General features: G+C 43.3%; 1 protein-coding gene across 1 annotated transcript; it reads left to right on the top strand.

Annotated features, from left to right (window-relative positions):
• Positions 1-5056: 5056 nt before the first annotated feature.
• Positions 5057-7108, top strand: LOC140426384 (growth arrest and DNA damage-inducible protein GADD45 alpha-like). The gene is made up of 4 exons (XM_072511078.1): positions 5057-5236; positions 5532-5633; positions 5729-5942; positions 6351-7108. The coding sequence occupies exons 1-4, from the start codon at positions 5196-5198 to the stop codon at positions 6459-6461; spliced, it is 468 nt and encodes a 155-aa protein (XP_072367179.1). The 5' UTR covers positions 5057-5195; the 3' UTR covers positions 6462-7108.
• Positions 7109-12478: the final 5370 nt, after the last annotated feature.

The following is a 12478-nucleotide window of genomic DNA, read 5'->3' as shown; positions in this document are numbered from 1 at the left end:
AATAATCCACGGCAAATTTAGGAGCCTCTTGGGCAAGCAGGAATTAATAAAGAACAATCAACATGGATTTGTTAAGGGTCAACTTATGTTTGATTAACTTAATTGAATTTTATGCAGTAACAGAGAGGGTAGATGAGGGCATTGCAGTTGATGTTGTATAATGGACCTTCAAAAGGGATTTGGTAGGGCAGCACGGTGGCACAGTGGGTTAGCCCTGCTGCCTCACGGCACCGAGGTCCCAGGTTCAATCCCGGCTCGGGTCACTGTCCGTGTGGAGTTTGCACATTCTCCCTGTGTTTGCGGGGGTTTCGCCCCCACAACCCAAAAAAGATGTGCAGGCTAGGTGGATTGGCCATGCTAAATTGCCCCTTAATTGGAAAAAAATTAATTGGATACTCTAAATTTTTTTTTTTTAAAGGGATTTGATAAAGGACCACATATTAGATTTATTCAAAAAAAATTGAAGCCCATGAGATAAAAAGGGCAGTGCTAGCATTGATACAAAACATGTTAAGGGATAGAAACAGAAAATAATAATAAATTGCTGCTTTTTTGGAATGGAGGAAGGTATACAACGGTGTTCCCAAATGTTTGCTATTCGGGCCACTGCTTTGTTGATATGCATTAACAACTCGGACTTGGAATTACAGGATACAATTTTGAAATTTGCAGGTGATGCAAAACTTGGAGGTATAGTAAACATTGAAGAAGCTGGTACCAGATGTCAAGAGGGGGTAGATAAAGTGGTGGAATGGTCAGCCATGTGGCAGATAAAATTAAATACAGAAAAGAATGAGGTGATACATTATGGTAGGAAGAATTAGAAGAGTTATGCCAAATACTACAATTTTAAAGGGTGTGCAAACAGAGAGAGAGACCCGGAAATTGTTTCCAATCACTGATAACTAAAAGGTATAAACTTAAAAGCAAAAAAGGCGATGTGAGGAAAAGACATTTTGTGCAGCAAGTGGTTAGGATATGGAATGAATTGACAATAGGCTGGTGGATACAGATTCAATAGTGGCCTTCAAAAGAGAATTGGATAAATGTTAGAAGGAGAAAGAAAACTTCAGGGATAAGAGGTAAGAGCAAGGCAGTGGGACTAATTAGATTGCTCTTTGAAAGTGCCAGTGCAAACTTCAAGGATTGAATGGTTTCTTTCTGTGCAGCATTATTCTAGTTTAGTCACATTTTAAGCTCCATATCTTTACAGTAAGAAGTCTTACAACACCAGGTTAAAGTCCAACGGGTTTGTTTCGATTCACTAGCTTTTGGAGCGCTGCTCCTTCCTCAGGTGAATGAAGAGGTATGTTCCAGAAACATATATATAGACAAATTCAAAGATGCCAGACAATGCTTGGAATGTGACCATTAGCAGGTGATTAAATCTTTACAGATCAAGAGATGGGGTAACCCCAGGTTAAAGAGGTGTGAATTGTGTCAAGCCAGGACAGTTGGTAGGATTTTGCAGGCCAGATGGTGGGGGATGAATGTAATGCAACATGAATCCCAGGTCCCGGTTGAGGCCGCACTCATGCGTGCGGAACTTGGCTATAAGTTTCTGCTCGGCGATTCTGCGTTTTCGCGCGTCCTGAATGCCGCCTTGGAGAACGCTTACCCGGAGATCAGAGGCTGAATGCCCTTGACTGCTGAAGTGTTCCCCGACTGGAAGGGAACATTTCTGCCTGGTGATTGTCGCGCGATGTCCGTTCATTCGTTGTCGCAGCGTCTGCATGGTCTCGCCAATATACCACGCTTCGGGACATCCTTTCCTGCAGCGTATGAGGTAGACAACCTCGTATGAGGACAGTCAGCATTTTGCTTTACTGCAAGCCCACGGATAACCACACAATGCTCCACTTCTCCAGCTTCCACCCTAAACACATTAAAGAAGCAATCCCCTATGGACAAGCTCTCCGTATACACAGGATTTGCTCAGACGAGGAGGAGCGTAACAGACATCTACAGACGTTGAAAGATGTCCTCGTACGAATGGGATACGGCGCTCGACTCATCGATTGACAGTTCCAACGCGCCACAGCAAAAAACCGACCAACCTCCTCAGAAGACAAACATGGGACACAACCGACAGAATACCCTTCGTCGTCCAGTACTTTCCTGGAGCAGAGAAACTACGACATCTTCTTCACAGCCTTCAACACGTCAACGATGAAGATGAACATCTTGCCAAGGTCATCCCCACTACTTGCCTTCAAACAACCGCGCAACCTCAAACAAACCATTGTTTGCAGCAAACTACTCAGCCTTCAGAACAGTGACCACAAAACCACACAACCCTGCCATGGCAATCTCTGCAAGACATGCCAGATCATCGACATGGATACCACCATTACACGTGAGAACACCACCCACCAGGTATGCGGTACATACTCGTGCGACTCGGCCAATGTTGTCTACCTCATACGCTGCAGGAAAGGATGTCCCGAAGCGTGGTACATTGGCGAGAACATGCAGACGCTGCAACAACGAATGAATGGACATCGCACGACAATCACCAGGCAGGAATGTTCCCTTCCAGTCGGGGAACACCTCAGCAGTCAAGCGCATTCAGCCTCTGATCTCTAGTTAAGCGTTCTCCAAGGCGGCCTTCAGGACGCGAGACAACACAGAATCGCCGAGCAGAAACTTATAGCCAAGTTCCGCACACATGAGTGTGGCCTCAACCGGGACCTGGGATTCATATTGCATTACATTCATCCCCCACCATCGGGCCTGCAAAATCCTACCAACTGTCCTGGCTTGACACAATTCACACCTCTTTAACATGGGGTTACCCCATCTCTGGATCTGTAAAGATTTAATCACCTGCTAATGGTCGCATTCCTAGCATTGTTTGGCATCTTTGAATTTGTCTATATATGTGTTTCTGGAACATACCTCTTCATTCACCTGAGGAAGGAGCAGCGCTCCGAAAGCTAGTGACATCGAAACAAACCTGTTGGACTTTAACCTGGTGTTGTAAGACGTCTTACTGTCCCAATATTTGATTGTACTTGACCTCTGTCAGATCATCTTTCACTGAATTAGCACTCTTCCAGTTAAGTATTTTTATACCGGATTTTATCTTGTACATTCTCATAGCTAATCTAAACCTGATGATATTATGATCCACGTTCCCAAAATGCTCTACCACTGAAACATATTCCACTTGCTTCATTCATTTCCCAGATCTAGCATTACTTATTTTCTTATTGGGTTGTAAACATATAGTTCAGAAAGCTCTCTTGTGCACATTTCAGGAATTCCTCTCCCTCATTTCACTTTATACTGTTACTATCCCAGTCTGTATTAGGATAATTGAATTCCCCAAGATCTCTACTGTGTATTAATTCCGGAATATTTCTGTATTTTGTCTGCAAATGTGCTCCTCTATCTCTTCACTATTTGGTGTCCTATGATACATACACAATAGTGTAAAAGCTTCTCTATTGTTCCTTAATTTTAGCCAAATAGATTTTGTCTTTGGCCCCTCATCTAAATCATTATTCTCAAACACAGTAATAGTTTAATTGATCAAAACTGTCTGCTCCTCTGCCTTTTCTGCTGTCTCTATCTTTCCTGAATAATTTGTAGCCAGGAATATGAAGTTTCCAATCCAGCCCTTCTTTAAACAAGGCCTCTATTATTGCACTATATTATGTGGTTTAACTCCTTTGTACATTTATGGACATACACTCTAAACATATCTAAAACTTATTTTCCTTTTCCCTATCCGACCCCTCTTAAGACCATAAGACCATAAGACATAGGATTTTGGAACTATTCTTTAGAGCTACTTGCCTCTCCCAGACCTCTCTACACTTTGCCTCTTTTTAATATTTCATCCTGGTACACAACCCCCCTGACAAATGAGTTAAAAAGAACACTGCACTGGTTAACCTCACAAGGATATTTTATTTTTAAATAAATTTAAAGTGCTCAATTCATGTTTTTCCCAATTAAGGTGTGGCCAATCCACCCACCCTGCACATTTTTGGGTTGTAGGGTGAGACCCACGCAGACATGGGGAGAATGTGCAAACTCCACACGGACAGTGACCCGGGGCCAGGATCGAATCCATGTCCTCGGCACCGTGAGGCAGCAGTGCTAACCACTGCCCAACCGTACCTTCCCCAGCATTTTGAAAACTGGCACGGGGGCTGAATAGAGGGGCCTCAGGGGCCGGATGCAGCCCACAGGCCTAACAGCCCTGCACCATATGGAAGCATGTTGATGTCTCTGTGCCTTGGCCAGTATTTATCCCTCAACTAATTTTGCACACTGCTATGTGTGAGACCTTGCCGAATGCACATTGGCTGCTGTTTACGACTGCTGTACAGATAGGCGGCACTGCAAAGTGCTTTGGGACATCTTAAGAGATCGTAAAAGGCACTAGACGAATGCACATTCTTTCACAATCTCAGGATGTCCCTAATGGCTTCGCAATCAATGCAGTACTTTTGAAGTGTAGGAATTTATAGGATATTGACCCAGCAATGGCAAAGGAATAACTATTGTGTGCAAATCCAGATGACGAGATCTGAGTGAATGTGGAGCCGATCACATTCTCATAAATTGTTGCCCTCGCCCTTGGCGATAGATGGTTGCAGGGGAGGTTTGTTGATTGTATATTCAAATTACGCACGCATATTTTTTTATTCACAGTTCGTTTTAAGTGAAGCGTAAAGGCCGCCGCTTCTATGTACAATTTCACGGAGCAAGACAGCGAATTGCAAAGACGAACAGCCACAAGAGGAATGGCCGTTGTTTGACAGACAGCAGGATCCAATGAAATGTGGGAGTGAGGCAGAGAGTACCCGTGCCCCCCCCCCCCCCCGGGCTGCCCTGACCGCCCTACCCCCCGGCTGACCCTTTGTCCCCAGCAGGTCAGCCAGAGAGTCATGGGCCTATTAGCATAAATCGTAACGACCAATGGCGAAGCGCCTATGCAGATGAGGGAGGGAATGCGAGCGGGGGGTTGGTGGGTTGGGTTGTGATGCCCTGCCCCGGCGTGTGGCCCCACCCCCTCGCCGCCAGGGCTGAAGTGAGTGCCGGAGCTGACAGCAGCGATTGGATTGACAGAGGCAGGCAGAGCCGCAAGGCAGCAGCAGGCAGAGTGCATTGGGTGCATTATTTGCAAAACAAAAACCTCTATCTATAGCAACCCGAGTAACTCCCCCAAATCTACAAACAGGATGACTTTTGAAGAACTCACAGGCGATCAGAAAACAGACAGGTAGAAATAATGCTACAAAACTAATCGATTGCATTTTAAACTAAGTTACTTTTTTTGGGGAGGGGGGGGAATAATTGAAACAACATCCGATTAATATGGATGGTCTGTTTGCGATTCTGGTTCTTATTTTGCATTGACCGTCGCTTAAAACGTTTACTTTTCTCTTGTTTTAAGATGAAGCTCACAAATTTGCTTTTGCTTGAGGCAACTGTGACACCGAATAACTAGTGTCTGGATCCTGTTCTTGTCTTTGATGAGGAACCTAATATGTCCTTATTTCTGATTGTGCTGGTAGGATGGATGTGGTGAAAAAAGCTCTGGAAGAAGTTTTGAGCTCCGCGTTAGCGCAGGGCTGCATCACAGTTGGAGTGTATGAGGCAGCAAAACTTCTAAACGCGTAAGTGTCCATCAAGAACTAAACTTACCACACGTTTCAAAAAAATAATAATAATAATTTCAAAACCGATGGATTTCATTTCTGCTTTTCAACAGGGATCCTGACAATGTTGTTTTATGTTTGCTTGCCACGGACGAAGGGGGCGATCTGGACGTGGCTTTGCAAATTCATTTTACCCTGATCCAAGCCTTTTGCTGCGAAAACGACATCAACATCATGAGGGTGAACAACACCCACCGTCTGGCTGAGATCTTGGGCGGGATGGATGGCACAGGCGAACCCAAAGATCTCCATTGCATATTGGTCACAGTAAGTATTACTCTAATAACAATAATGACAACCCCAACAGCTGAGGCATATAACTGTCACCAAGCTTAAAACAAAAACTTGACAGAAATCTGAAGCAATTTATGGACAAGCTGAAGCGTGCTTTCGCTGTTCGCAGACTGATTGAAATAAGTCCAGGTTATTGCTAATTAACGAGTACAATCTCCCTGGAAGCAGACAAAAGGATTTATTGCAAAGACGCCCAACCGGTTTTTGATTCTTGCGGTCAGAAAGTAGACGATACCTGGAGATGAAGCGATGTTTCTTTTTGAAGTTTTGCACCAATAGATGGCGTAATGTGGCTCCTCTCTTAGAATGACGTGTCTGTGGCTAGCCATATGTGGAATCACCCAGAGTTAATGAAAAGCATGATGATTTTCTTTATTTCAGAGTCAAGCTGCACCGTGGAAAGATGCAGCGTTGAGCAAAGTCAACTGCTTTTGCAAGGAAAGTCGGTATCTGGATCAGTGGGTCCCAATCATCAACCTGCCCGAACGGTGATCCCGTTTGATCACAAACTTGGATTTAAGAGTTCCATTCACTTCGAAGGAAATGCTCAGGAGATTTTCTCGTTTAGCTGCCCGAAAACTTGGCACTGCAAAATTAAGGTTGATTTTTGTTGCTGAGGGCGAGCTAGAGTGGAGTTTCGACTCTGTGTAATTATTTTCTCTGAACGCTGGACCATGACTCAGCTTCAGTTTGTGCCTGGAAACAGTGGCGATGAGTAAGCAGACGGGAACTGAAGTCAAGGGTGAGCTGATTTCATAGAAGAGAGTAACTGCCGGAAAAATTGCGGGGGATTTGCAACTTTCCATTTCGGGAACTGGAACTAAAAAAAAAACTTGTTTTGACAAAACTGGACTGATGGTTAACAGAAGTTTTTGATTTCATTTAGTTGTGAAAATGCAGTATTGTTCACTAATTACAAGATGTCACGGACCTTAGGAGAAACTTTTACAAAAGCTTAATGTGTTAAGGATTTTTATTGTACTTTAATGCTTTTAATAATATTTCCTTGGCTGTTTGTCTTAGTATGAAATTATCTAAGTTATTGTGCGATTAATATAAACTGACTTTTTATTATTTATGTTGCTAACTGAAGGGATCAACTATAATTTTAAACTAGTTAATAAAATATATTACCAACACCACTGCTAAATGTAATTTTATTTTGTGTATTGCTGGATTTTAATTGGAAACAGTACAACACAATGCAGTAGAATTGTCCATGTTCTAATTTCAGCCTGTTTTCACTGGGGACGATACCCCGGTGAAAACATTGCAGTCGGACTAGGGTTTTTCTCCAATGTCAAGGGAAAGTTTGTACAGATAAGCAATGTAAAAACCACACAACTGCTCTGTGCAGGCGAGTTGAGAACTCAGGCCAGTGACCTTTTACGTTTGCATTTTGTGACTCTTCCTTCTGCAAGATGATGTCTTGATGCACATACACCACTTCATTAATGTTACATCCATACCTCCAAACGCCATGTGTCCTGTGAAGAGACTGCTGAATGTAAAATTGGCAGATTTCCTAGTTTGACCAGTTGGTTAAGATAGCAAATTATTGTATGAACGACTGCACGTTCAGCCTCGGTCTGTGTTAACTGACAGCATGCTTGGAAGAAGAGATGCTACAATTGACTACACAGAACTCCAGGATTTGGGATGGAAAATTCAGCCTGTGTTCCCACCCTGTTCAGTAACCACTATTGGAACTGTTGTATGTACTGCTTAGCTATTCAAGCAGTATCTTTGGAGGCAAGAAAGTACAGTTTAAATTTCTGATCAATTACCTTTTGTTCAAACCTTGACAAAAGGTCATCAACCTGAATGAATGTTAACACTACATATGGCTCCCCATAGATGGTGCCTGACAGGACTGTTTCCAGCATTTTCTGTATTTATTTCAGTTTTCCAGTATCTCCAGTATTTACCTTTTATGTTCCGCAGCATTCCTTTATTCTCATTATTGCCTTAAATGCCCGGGGTCAAATAGCTTCTGACATTTTCTGCCAATAATCACATGTAATATGGCAAAAGTTCCAGAGGATGTACAAGGAACTATACCTCAGCAAGTTAATGGACAAAATTCGACAGCCCCAAAAATGGCCATGAGGATCATGATGCAAAATCAATCCACAAATCCTTCTGATTTGGGCAGCATCAAACTTCATGCTGCCTGCTAATTTAAATGATAATACTACACAGTTTAATATAAATACTCTGTTGAGTGGCTGCACACCACAACAAGGGAGTCAAATTCATGCAAGCCTACCACTACTTAAAGCCATACTGCACCTCCTTAAGGGAAGAAGAGTGAAGAGAGTGTGCTTCAGGGCTCTCCGAAGCAACACTAAAGTCTTTGACACTTGGTGTACAGGAGGAGAGTGGTTCTTTACACAAAGTGGGTCAGACAGCCCTCCAAATAGACTTTGTGAAGGAAGTGGGACCAGACAGCCATCGCTGTCAATGCAAGAAATGTAGCCCTGAGGACCCAGGTGCATTGTAGGAAAAAGTTTAATCGCTTTACATGAATGGTCACGGTCAGTGAATGTATGGTCACACCTCAGATACTGCTCAATTAACAACACTCTCTGCACTCACCTAGCAACAATCTCTTTATCAAACGTGACTCATACCTTGCATTTATAGCTTTACCCCACCTTCACACACTTAGCACTGCTGTAACCTTCATACCCACATCTCACAGCTTGTACATATTGTCAGCTATAGTGATACACTTCTTTCCTCCTTGCAGGTCAAGGTGGCACACATTGCAGGTAGCAGCAGTTACATGTCCTCACCATCATTGGTTCGTCACATACTTTATAGGCCAGCTCAGAAGTAGGCTTTACACCTGAGTCACTGGGTACGAGTGGTGTGCAGCCAGAGGAAGGGAAAAGGGTACTTTAGGTGCCAGCTTGCCAGAGGGTGTGGTCACATGGGTTCTGCTGCAGAGGAGTCAGATGAGGAAACAATGATTCCCTTAAATGCCACTGCAGGGAGTCCTTGTTGAATGCATATGCAGCTGTGTGAAGTTAAAAGAGGCATTGGCTGGATGGTCAAAGAGTTAAATCAGTGTCACACGCTGACTGATGTTACGATCTGCTTACTCTGCATTTGTCTGGTGCACAAACCTGGCACCAGCACCACACTCCTCACCAAAATGTGGGCCATATCAGAGATGCATGTGCACATCGCAGCTGCCATTTTGGACACAAAACGGCGTCTGTGGCACTGACAATATAGGTGCTAATTTTGCAGCCCACATCAGGAGTAGAGAGGACATCATTGATGAGGAAAACAAAATAAATATTTTTTGATGGTATTTGAGCATTTACTGGGTAAGCAATTTGAAAAGGGGTCAAATAAGTAGCTGTGATATATGTGCAGATTATACAGGACAGATACAAATCAGCATGCTAGGTCAAAGTCTAGCAGAAGAAAGTAATTCAGAGCGGGAACCTGAATATTAAATGAGTTAGAACCTTGTCCTTTTACCTGCATTCCAACACAGTGCTGAGGAATGTATTCTCTATGAGTCATTTCCCCTGGGATAAAACTGCTATTAAATGCAGCAGTTTATCAGTAATTGGTTTCAGGATGGGATAGGCAGGAGGGAGGTGAGCCAAGGAAAATCCTGCATTCCATTCAGCCTAGGTGTATCTGCATGAGTAGTAGGTATTCCTCATCATGAACATGGTTTGTTCCACACAGAGTACATGTTGGCTGTAACTATACAAACCCTGGAAGAAATACATTTGAATTATGTTGAAATAAAGTTTTAATTTGACGCAATTGCATATAACTCATAAAAATTACATTATACTTCTTAAATGTTGGTTTGTTTTCATTCCTATCACCTTAACACATTTGAAGACGTTTAATTAAGGGTCTTTCATGATCTCAGTATGCCTCAAAGTGATCAACAGCCAATAGTTTTTGGGCATATGTCTTCTTTCTAATTTTCTCTGCTCTTATTGAGCTATAGCTCCACATATGCTTGCACCTTTCCGGTATCTCTCCTAAGCAGTCATTCTTTAAGTATGACTTGAAATAATGAGTGACTGGATGCTATCGGGGTGGGCCTGATCCTTTATGTTTCTCTGTTATTTTTCAAATTTTTCTGCGCACTCTTTTATTTAAACTATTAATGCAAATAAGTTGGCTCATGCCAAATTTCACACAAACCAGTGTGTTCAAAATACTACAGCATCAATTTCTTTCAGCAACCACCAATCATGCTTCTTGTCCACCCACACTGAACAAAGAACAAAGAAAAGTATAGCACAGGAACAGGCCCCGCGGCTCTCCAAGCCTCTGCCGATCATGATGCCCTAACTAAAAAACAAAACCTTCTGCCCTTACTCCGTCCATATCCCTCTATTTCCTCTCTGCTCATGTACCCATTCAGATACCTCTTAAATGTTGATAATGTCCCACATCCTCTGGCAGCATGTTCCCGGCACCCACCTCTCGCTGTGTGAAAAACTTACCTGCACATCTCCCTTAAACTTTCCCCCTCTCAGCTTGAACCTGTGCCCACTCAGGGCGGCACGGTAGAGAAGTGATTAGCACTGCTGCCTCATGGCGCCGAGGACCTGGGTTCGATCCCGGCCCGGGATCACAGCCCATGTGGACTTTGCACATTCTCCCCGTGTGAGTGTGTGGGTTTCATCCTCACAACCCAAAGTTATGCAGGGTAGGTGGATTGGCCATGCTAAATTGGCCCTTAATTGAAAACAAATAGGTACTCTAAATGTTTTGTTTTTTTAAACCTGTGCCCCCTTGTAATTGACACTTCCACCCTTGGAAATAGCCTCTGACTATCTACTCTGTCTATGCCTCTCATAATTTTGTAGACCTCTATCAGGTCTCCCCTCAGCCTCCGTCTTTCCAATGAAAACAATCCTAGTTTATTCAACCTCACCTCATAGCCAACACCCTTGAGACCAGGCAACATCCTGGTGAACCTTCTTTGCACTCTCTCCAAAGCTTCCATGTCCTTCTGATAATGTGGTGACCAGAACTGTGCACAATACTCCAAATGCAGCATTGCCCCTTAATTTGAAAGAAAAGAATTGGATACTCTAAATTTATAATTATAAATTTAAAAAAATACTCCAAATGCAGCCGAACCAAAGTTTTATATAGCTGCAACATGATTTCCAAACTCCTGCATTCAGTGCCCTGGTGGATGAAGGCAAACTCGCCATATGCCTTCTTAATCACCTTGGTCACATGTGTTGCCACTTTTAGGGAACTGTGGAACTGAACGTCCAGATCCCTCTGTATGTTAGTGTTCCTAAGGGGTCGGCATTTACAGTATAATTTATCCCTAGATTTCATCCTCCAAAATGCATCACCTCGCATTTGTCTGGATTAACCTTCATCTGCCATTTCTAGTCTCCAATCTATCTATATCCTCCGACAATCCTCGGCACTATCAGCAACTCCACCAATCTTTGTGTCATCCACAAATCAGACCACCCACATTTTCCTCCAGATCATTTTTATACTACAAACAACGAGGTTTCAGCACTGATACCTACGGAACACCACTAGCTACAGACCTCCATTCTGAAAAACATGCATCCACCGCTCATCTCTGTCTTCTATAACCAAAGCAATTCTGCATCCATCGAGGCTGCCCACCCCAAATCCCATGTGATTTTAGTTTTTGTATCAGTCTGCCATGTGGGGCCTTGTCAAACGCTTGACTAAAGTCCATGTAAACTACATCCACAGCCCTTCCCTCGTCAATTTTCTTTCTCACCTCTTCAAAAAGCACAATCAAGTTGGTGAGACATGACCTTCCCTGTACAAAACCATGCTGCCTGCCACTAACTAGTCAATTTTCCTCCAAATGTGCATATATCCTGTCCCTCAGTATCTTTTTCAAAAGCTTCCCCACTACTGATGTCAGGTTCACCGGCCTATAATTTACTGGATCATCCCTGCTTCCTTTCTTAAACAAGGGAACAACATTGGCGACCAGTTGAACAGCGGGGCCAAATTAATATGGGGGAATTTTCGCTCTTCTGCCATAACTGGCAGAAAAGTTGAGGAAGCCCAGGAGACATAAAGGCGTTTCGCCCATTTCACCTGTGTTTCCTCATCTCTTCCTCAATAGTTATGGAGGACGAACGAGAGAACCACCGTAGATCTTCACCTCTCAGTATCTTTAATTTTTAGATGCTCTGTCCTAATTTTGAAGCTTTCATCGTTGTACATAATTTGTGCAGGACAGCTGCATTTGAACTCATCATTTTTAAAACTCCCGTTTTATAATGGGAACATGATGTGGAGATGCCGGCTTTGGACTTGGGTGAGCACAGTATGAAGTCTTACAACACCAGGTTAAAGTCCAACAGGTTTGTTTCGAATCACTAGCTTTCGGACCACTGCTCCTTCCTCCTTCCTCCCCCTCACCTGAGGAAGGAGCAGTGCTCCGAAAGCTAGTGATTTGAAACAAACCTGTTGGACTTTAACCTGGTGTTGTAAGGAACTTCCGG

The sequence above is a fragment of the Scyliorhinus torazame genome, chromosome 7, assembly GCF_047496885.1.
Source record: "Scyliorhinus torazame isolate Kashiwa2021f chromosome 7, sScyTor2.1, whole genome shotgun sequence".
Lineage (NCBI taxonomy): Eukaryota > Metazoa > Chordata > Chondrichthyes > Carcharhiniformes > Scyliorhinidae > Scyliorhinus > Scyliorhinus torazame.
This window is presented reverse-complemented; position numbering and strand designations above follow the sequence as displayed.

Excerpts from the sequence above, each read along its gene's own strand:
- LOC140426384 (XM_072511078.1), top strand. The coding sequence starts at position 5,196 with ATGACTTTTGAAGAACTCACAGGCGATCAGAAAACAGACAG. Across the intron at positions 5,634-5,728 it reads GCAGCAAAACTTCTAAACGC|GGATCCTGACAATGTTGTTT; the intron begins GTAAGTGTCCAT and ends GCTTTTCAACAG. Across the intron at positions 5,943-6,350 it reads TCCATTGCATATTGGTCACA|AGTCAAGCTGCACCGTGGAA; the intron begins GTAAGTATTACT and ends TCTTTATTTCAG.